This window comes from Neoarius graeffei, chromosome 18 (genome assembly GCF_027579695.1).
Source record: "Neoarius graeffei isolate fNeoGra1 chromosome 18, fNeoGra1.pri, whole genome shotgun sequence".
NCBI lineage: Eukaryota > Metazoa > Chordata > Actinopteri > Siluriformes > Ariidae > Neoarius > Neoarius graeffei.
The window spans coordinates 68,110,755-68,118,037 of record NC_083586.1 but is presented as its reverse complement, the minus strand read 5'-3'; the positions used below and the strand labels follow the sequence as shown (position 1 = coordinate 68,118,037).

Sequence of the window (7,283 nt, the reverse complement as noted above, 5' to 3'; positions counted from 1 at the left end):
TTTGTTTAATGACGTCACAAGCCGAGCTCAGATGTAGCCCTGCCTCCAAATCGTACATGTTCTTGGTAAACACTGGAGTTTCCATGAAAACAAAAAGAAAAGGAGAATGAATGAATCTCTCAATGTATTTTTGACTAAGCTTGACTAACATTTAACATTTATAAATTTATTCCAGATGCAACAGGATATTGGTGAAAAATCATAAAAACGCTGTAGCACTGCGTTTTTCTACAACTTCTCAAAACTGGGAAGACAGCCTTATGGAGAAAGTCTTTATCTGTCTGCAAAATGAGTTCAACATTTAAACATCACGGTTTTGAGATCAGGTGTTCGGTGGTACAGTGTGACTCCAGCAAAGTTTCTATCAAAGGCAGTATTCCAGACGCAAAATCAACAACAGACGTGTAATGGAGTGAGGGTTTTTTCCCCCAAATCTTTCCACTGGAACGTGTGTCTAGATTTTCATATGAAATACTTTAGAGAATTTAAAATGTTCTAAAACTTTCAGCTTGAAATGGACTCGGTACATCATGGCGTTTAAGACCCATTTCCACAATGTTCTCCCTGGGAACCCTGCTGCTTATTTACATATGCAAATGAGCACATTATAGTGACATCATAACCACAGGGAATTCAAATCAACACTTAAAATTGTGATATCAAATGAAAAAAAAACAACTTAAAACATTTATTTACTCATTTATTTACTCCTGACAAATATAAACACGATCAGCTTGACATTTCTGATTAAGGCTTTACACAATCAACAGAAAGACCTGATTTTTGACTCGATGTCGACAAACATTATCTCAGCAACAGACAAAAAATATCTAATAAATAAATGACCATTTACAGAACTGGAATATTTTAAAGCCAAGTCTTAAACACACGCAGGTACGGGGGTGTGTGGTTGCTGGCTGGTTGTAGAGCAGTAATGAGTTGTATATTGCACACAGTCTCCTGAACATCCTTCAAACTAAAATGGCTGCACCAAACCTTTCCCTCCTAATGTCCCACTGAGCTGCGGTCTGTCGGTGTTTCGTGTAAAATTACTGAGGAGTCCTTGCAGCAAGGGACTGTGACCTAGCAGCACTGGAGATGCCGTCTTGGCCGTGTTTTTTCCGGTGTTGGTGTAGCGAGCTAAGGAAGGCGAATTTCTCGCCGCAGATGGCACACTGGTATGGCTTCTCCCCCGAGTGCATCCTCTGGTGCTGCTTCAGCGTGCACGTCCGGGCGAAGCGCTTGTCACACTGCGTGCACTTGTACGGCCGCTCGCCGGTGTGCGTCTTACTGTGCTGGTGTAGGGTGAACTGCTTCCTGAAACTCTTGCCGCACGCCGTGCACTGGTAGGGCCGCTCGCCAGTGTGGATACGGCGGTGGCTGCGGAAGTGTCCGTGGCTGGAGAAGCTCTTCCCGCAGACGGAGCAGAGGTACGGCCGCTCGCCGGTGTGCGTCCTCTCATGACAAAGCAGGTGACTGGCTTGTCGGAAGCTCTTCCCACAGTGTGAGCACTGGTACGGCTTCAGGCCCGTGTGGATGGTCTCATGCGATCGGAGGCTGTCCAGGCGCGAGAAGGTCTTTTCGCAGGTTTGGCATTTGAATGGCTTCTCGTTGGTATGCGAGCGCTCGTGCACCTTGACGCGTGGTGCGTGGCTGAAGGTGCGCTCGCAGTATGAGCAGCGGTACGGCTTCTCTCCGGTGTGTGTCCTCAAGTGGGCCTTGAGGTTCCCCTTTGTCCGGAACATTTTTCCACACTCCCTGCAGGGGAACGGTCTCTTGTCACTGTGCATCAGCATGTGCGCTTTGAGGCCTGACGAGCCGGCTAGGTTTTGTCCACACACCTCACACACAAAGCTGCTGACCCCTGTGTGTCGACTCGTGTGGAGCTTCAGCTCAGCTGACGTCACGAACCCCTTCCCGCACTCCTCACAGCAGAAGCTCATCTCCTTAGCGTGTCTCTTCATGTGATTCCGCAAGCTGGGTGCTGTACTGTAGCTTTTGTCGCACTGCGAGCACTTGAACAGTCTCTCTCTAATGCCGCGATTGCTCTGAGAGTCCTCAGTCACTGGCAAGGTCTCCTTTACGTCTCCATTCACTTCGGAACCTTGTTCCTTACAGCTTGTCTTGGGCCCCATGCCTTTTATTGTTTGGGTTTTGAGTTTAACATGGCGTTTTTTTCCGGCGTCTTGTCTTTTGGATGAAGGCGACCAACTCCCATCATCGCTGTCAACTGGAGCAGGAAAAACATCGGTAATTATGAGTTTAATGCTACTAAATTTATGATAAAATCATGGAGGAGTTTCAATCTAAGGATACCAGGGGTGAATAAACAATTGTTAACTGATGGATAATACATTATTCAGACCCTCCAGGATTTAGCGATGTTGCAATTTGCAACTTCAACGCAAATTCAACCAATCCCCGCGAATTCAGGGCGGTGTTGCAATTCTATCCAATCACCGCAACTTTCCCGCAAATTTGACCAATCGTTGGCGTCGTCTTGAGGTGACGTCAAAAAACTACCTTCCGCCTTACTTCCAGTGTTGCTAGATTGGGTGGTTTACCGCCCAGTTGGGCGGTTTCAAGTGCATTTTGGTGGGTTTTGAACATATTTTGGAAAACGTCAGCAGTATCTGGCAACACTGCATACTTCTGTGTATACGTTCAAGAGAAGCAGCATGTGCGAGTCAGTGTTTCTGTAGGCTTAAATTCCATTACTGAAAGTGTGTTATGTTTACAGTGAAGGACTGTGCACACTTTACATTATTTTTTTTCTTAATACAAGAAATTAATGGATGCCAACATTTTTGCCAAAATGGTATTTTATTTTCCATTGTTTAGGCAGCTTCAGCATCATACTGTGAGATTCTGTTCAAATTGTTTTTTTTTCTTCTATGAAGCCTGAGCCATTTATTTTATTAGTTTATAATTATTGTTTAATTTAGTCTTCAGGAGAGACTGCCTGCACACAGTACTAGTATTAATAGTTTTTTTTTTCTTACATGAAAGCTGAGGCATTTATATTATATTTTAATGTAACTTCATGTTGTGCTGTGAGGTTCTCTGCACTTTAACTTTTGAACCAACAGGTGCATTTGGATAAGTAAAGCCTATTTTTCTGCATTTTTGTAGTCCTGGTAATCTTTTATATTGGTAAAATTGTTTCTAGGACCATTTCTCAGTGTCTTTGGTTTTTTTTAATCAATAGTTTTTCAGTAATAACTTAATATTTAACATATCACTCAATTTTAATCACAAAAAGAGAAAATCGCAACAATTTCTCGCAACTTTCACTTCCTCCCGCAATGTAATTGCAACAAAAACCTAAAAAACACCGCAACTTTCATCGCAATTTTTTGGAAACCCCCCCGCAACATCAGACATTTTAGCCCGCAACAATCACAAAAAAGGCCCGCGGAATCCTGGGGGGACTGAGAATTAACCTTTAACATTTGTTTTAATTAGAAAATATCCTGCCACTGGAAGCCATTAAAACACATCTAACTGATCCAGATGGGTTTTAAAATTATTTTTAAGACTTGAAGTTTCTGTCATTTTAGAGCTCTTTCTTTCTGAGTGTTTATACAAGTAGAAGTTTTACTGGAGAAATAAAAGTCCTGGGGTTGTGTGTATTACACTGGGCTGCTTGTTGTTTTGCTCTGCTGCTGTATTTGGGAATGTAATGCACTGCAGTGTGAGCGGCTGATAGCAGAGACCTCAGGTTCATCGTTCCATGAAAGATTTCTGTAAATTCTCTATGAGCTTGATAACTTTAAACCAGACATGTTTGTTTCTATTTACGTAAAGGACACACCGGGAGGATTTACTTCCTCGTTGTGAGCGTTCAGTTCTCCGTCTTCATCATGCACAACAGTTGGGATCAGCTCCACGGTCCTAAAGTCCACCATCTTCACTGAACACGTCATCAGAGGAGGGTGTGGCGTGTACTCTACTTCACGCTCCTCACACGCTCCACGCTCTTCACACACGCTCTGGACAGAATCTCGCACTTCTGCAGTGCTGAGATCAGCTTTACACATGGAGCACAACGCTGGTGCAGCTCCTGTCACCTCCTGAGAGGAAAAATAAACAGAAATAATGTACAGTTAACGAGATGATGACTGAGATCCTAATGATCATCTCACACACACCTGACGTGCGCTGATGGCTTTCTGCTGCTGCAGCGTTTCCTCCAGCGCAGACACCAGCTCTCTGAGCTCACGCACTTCAGCGTGGAGGTGGGAGATATCAGCCATAGACAGATCGGTCCCCACGGACTTTGTGCAGGAAGATGGAGGATCACAGAGCAGGTGGAGCTGCAGGACCGCTTCTCCTTCTCCACCCACGCACGCCTCCTCCTCCATCATGCTCTCCACCTCTTTACTGATGGACAGACAGCAGACGTCATCCATGTAGAATAACGCAGAACATTACAGCAGATAGGTCAGATAGAGACAGGCACCTGTGTGTACTGGAGTTCCTAAAAGCTGTGACAGAAAATAAATGTACACCTCAAATACGACATCACAGTGCTTCACTTCTCGCACTCCTCAGGATTTAAGAGTATTTCTATAAATCTGAGTTTTGCAGTGTGTTCATGTTTCCTCAGAGCTGTGCTTAAGCCCCGCCCACTCATCAATCCATCAATAAAAATAATAGAACACTGAATAAACGACACGCCCCATAAATCTCAGCGTGGAGCCAATCACAGGCCTGAAGCGTCTTTACTGTCCCGAAACACAATCAGTTTATAAACACGACACTCAGTGCGTTTACATGCACATCCAAATCGAGCTGCTGTCGCTAATCGAGCTGAGGGTCCCAGCAGGGGTGCCAGAGAAATCCAACCCTACATGCACACAAGGAAATCGAGCTATTGTGTGAGGTACATTGTGCACCCGAGCCACAGGTGGCGCTACACGCCCCATCATGTTGGTACACTTCCGGTTGTCGTCATGAAGAAGAGCTATTCAAGAGTATAAACAAAGTTATCAGTTCCGTGTTCACAAGAAATTTTACTGGTCTAAATCACTACAAATTGCTCTAATGACAGATTTGGTGACATTTCCTGTACATTTTATTTATCTTTTTATTACATCCATCTGCCAAGTGACTACAGGTGGAAATTAGCATGTACTGCTATAACCTGGGACAGACATCTGTCCTTACCACAACGATAATGTTTAATTTGTGCACTGTCCCTTTTAAAAATAAAATAAACTCTAAAAAGAGTGTTTGTAGTTTGGATGTACGAACAGAAGTGTTCTTAATAAAGTGGGCGGCTAAGGTGAAGTGTCATGCCGACTGAGGCTGGTTTTTTTTTTTTTCGACCGAGGCTGTTGTGTTTCCTGCTTGTGGTCTCGTCACTCGTCACTTCTGGAAGGGGCAGTGCTGAAGTAAGTAGCTCGAATACGTAGCTCAATAGAGATCTTGCAGTCACGTGACCGGAATGTAAACAGCCGCCATCTTGTCAGTAAAAAACACCGCTGAATACTGCTGCACTCGTGTACAGAATGGATCAATTTCAACCGACGGACTACACGGCTCATTTTTCTAATGAACAGATAACTAGATATATGTCTAAAATAAACGATCTAGGCGGCACGGTGGTGTAGTGGTTAGCGCTGTCGCCTCACAGCAAGAAGGTCCTGGGTTCGAGCCCCGGGGCCGGCGAGGGCCTTTCTGTGCGGAGTTTGCATGTTCTCCCCGTGTCCGCGTGGGTTTCCTCCGGGTGCTCCGGTTTCCCCCACAGTCCAAAGACATGCAGGTTAGGTTAACTGGTGACTCTAAATTGAGCGTAGGTGTGAATGTGAGTGTGAATGGTTGTCTGTGTCTGTGTGTCAGCCCTGTGATGACCTGGCGACTTGTCCAGGGTGAACCCCGCCTTTCACCCGTAGTCAGCTGGGATAGGATCCAGCTCGCCTGCGACCCTGTAGAAGGATAAAGTGGCTACAGATAATGAGATGAGATGAGATAAACGATCTACAGATTAGTGACCCTTATGGCTTACCGGACGGAGTTTTCACGACCGTGTCAGTGGATGTTGAACTGCCAGCGGAATACCCGGACGTGTATAATTACCTCATCAACTTTCCCTTGCTGTTTAGTGGTGAAGCACTGCGTGCTTATAAATCTCTGCACAGTTATCTTTACAGAAATTCAGGATTTGTCAGCGACTCAGATGTGGCATCTTGTAAACAACAATCCTCATTGGACGGGTAAGTCACTTAAGTATTGAGTATAGCACTGACCAGCCGATTATAGAATAGAATAAGGTAATTCCAGCTGTAATTCCAAATCGTCCGTCTTGTTTACCATGGATCTGGCGTTGGAGAGGTAGAGGCTTGGCAGTGGAGATTTGAGTGGCTGTTTTCTGAGCTTAGCCAACAGGCCGGCTCTGCAGCCTCGCTTTTGCTTCCGCTCCCGGCGCCGCCTCCTTCGCTTTGCTTCCGATAACAATCCACGGAGACCCCGCTGGTCTCGCTATCTCGTCCGGAATGTTGTGCATGCGATGGAAATCGCTACAAACCGTCATTTTCTGCTGGAAACCAATGTCCAGTAAGTCCATACGGTTGTAGTGGATATTGAAGTCCGGTACAGACGAACAACACGCAAAAATACACACAAACAACGTGCACAGGTAGGGAGAGCTTGTAGACGCAGCCATTGTAGTAGAATTGTATATAGTAGGGTTTTCCAGAAGAAAAGGTAGAGGCAGAAGTAGAAGGCGGAAATATGGCATTTGACCGACAAGATGGCGTCTGTTACAATCTGGATCGGCTGTGACGTCACATGCAAGTGCTCCATAGGGTTTACATGCACTAAGTAGCTCAGCTACAATCGCATAAACTAGATCGTGTAGCTCGATTCCGAGAAATCCAGTTCGGTTCAATTTCAGCCGGATTAAGGAGTATACATGGCATTTAGAACTTCGATTTCAGTCGAGCAACGGCAGAAACTCGATTCTCTCTCTGTGCATGTAAACGCACTGGCAGTAATGAATGTGAATTAAAGCGCTAATGATCAGTAACTGATCTGTGCGGAAGTGATTAGCTCCTGGTTAATTAAACAGGACTGTTAATGGCAGCCAATCAAAACCTGCTGCACAACACATTAAATATTTATTTCACACTTTACCAGAAATAAGAGGAAATTCAGTTCCACTACACGCCTCGCGCTGCTCTGCTGCCGCCGCTTCTTCGCTGTTGCGGAGGAAAGCAGTGCTGAAGCGCATCATCTCCCCCTGCCGGTCATCAACATGAACTGCGCTCAAAATCTGAAAA

At 45.1% G+C, this 7,283-nt stretch overlaps 1 protein-coding gene across 5 annotated transcripts; it reads right to left on the bottom strand.

Annotated features, from left to right (window-relative positions):
• Positions 1-687: 687 nt before the first annotated feature.
• On the bottom strand, positions 688-7,244 carry LOC132866514 (gastrula zinc finger protein XlCGF57.1-like). Of its 5 annotated transcripts, none has more exons than XM_060899327.1 (4): positions 7,138-7,244; positions 4,152-4,487; positions 3,815-4,073; positions 688-2,230 (listed from the first exon to the last, which is right to left on the bottom strand). In XM_060899327.1, exons 2-4 carry the CDS (start codon positions 4,410-4,412, stop codon positions 1,050-1,052), a joined length of 1,701 nt encoding a protein of 566 aa, XP_060755310.1. In that variant the 5' UTR covers positions 4,413-4,487; positions 7,138-7,244; the 3' UTR covers positions 688-1,049. The 5 variants fall into 5 exon arrangements, with proteins under 5 accessions (XP_060755310.1, XP_060755312.1, XP_060755313.1 ...); XM_060899329.1 differs by having other exon boundaries at positions 4,152-4,383; positions 7,138-7,243; XM_060899330.1 differs by lacking the exon at positions 7,138-7,244 and adding an exon at positions 6,252-7,129 and having other exon boundaries at positions 4,152-4,383.
• Positions 7,245-7,283: the final 39 nt, after the last annotated feature.

Excerpts from the sequence above, each read along its gene's own strand:
- LOC132866514 (XM_060899327.1), bottom strand. The coding sequence starts at position 4,412 with ATGGATGACGTCTGCTGTCTGTCCATCAGTAAAGAGGTGGAGAGCATG. Across the intron at positions 4,074-4,151 it reads AAGCCATCAGCGCACGTCAG|GAGGTGACAGGAGCTGCACC; the intron begins GTGTGTGTGAGA and ends TTTTCCTCTCAG. Across the intron at positions 2,231-3,814 it reads CGAGGAAGTAAATCCTCCCG|TTGACAGCGATGATGGGAGT; the intron begins GTGTGTCCTTTA and ends TTCCTGCTCCAG.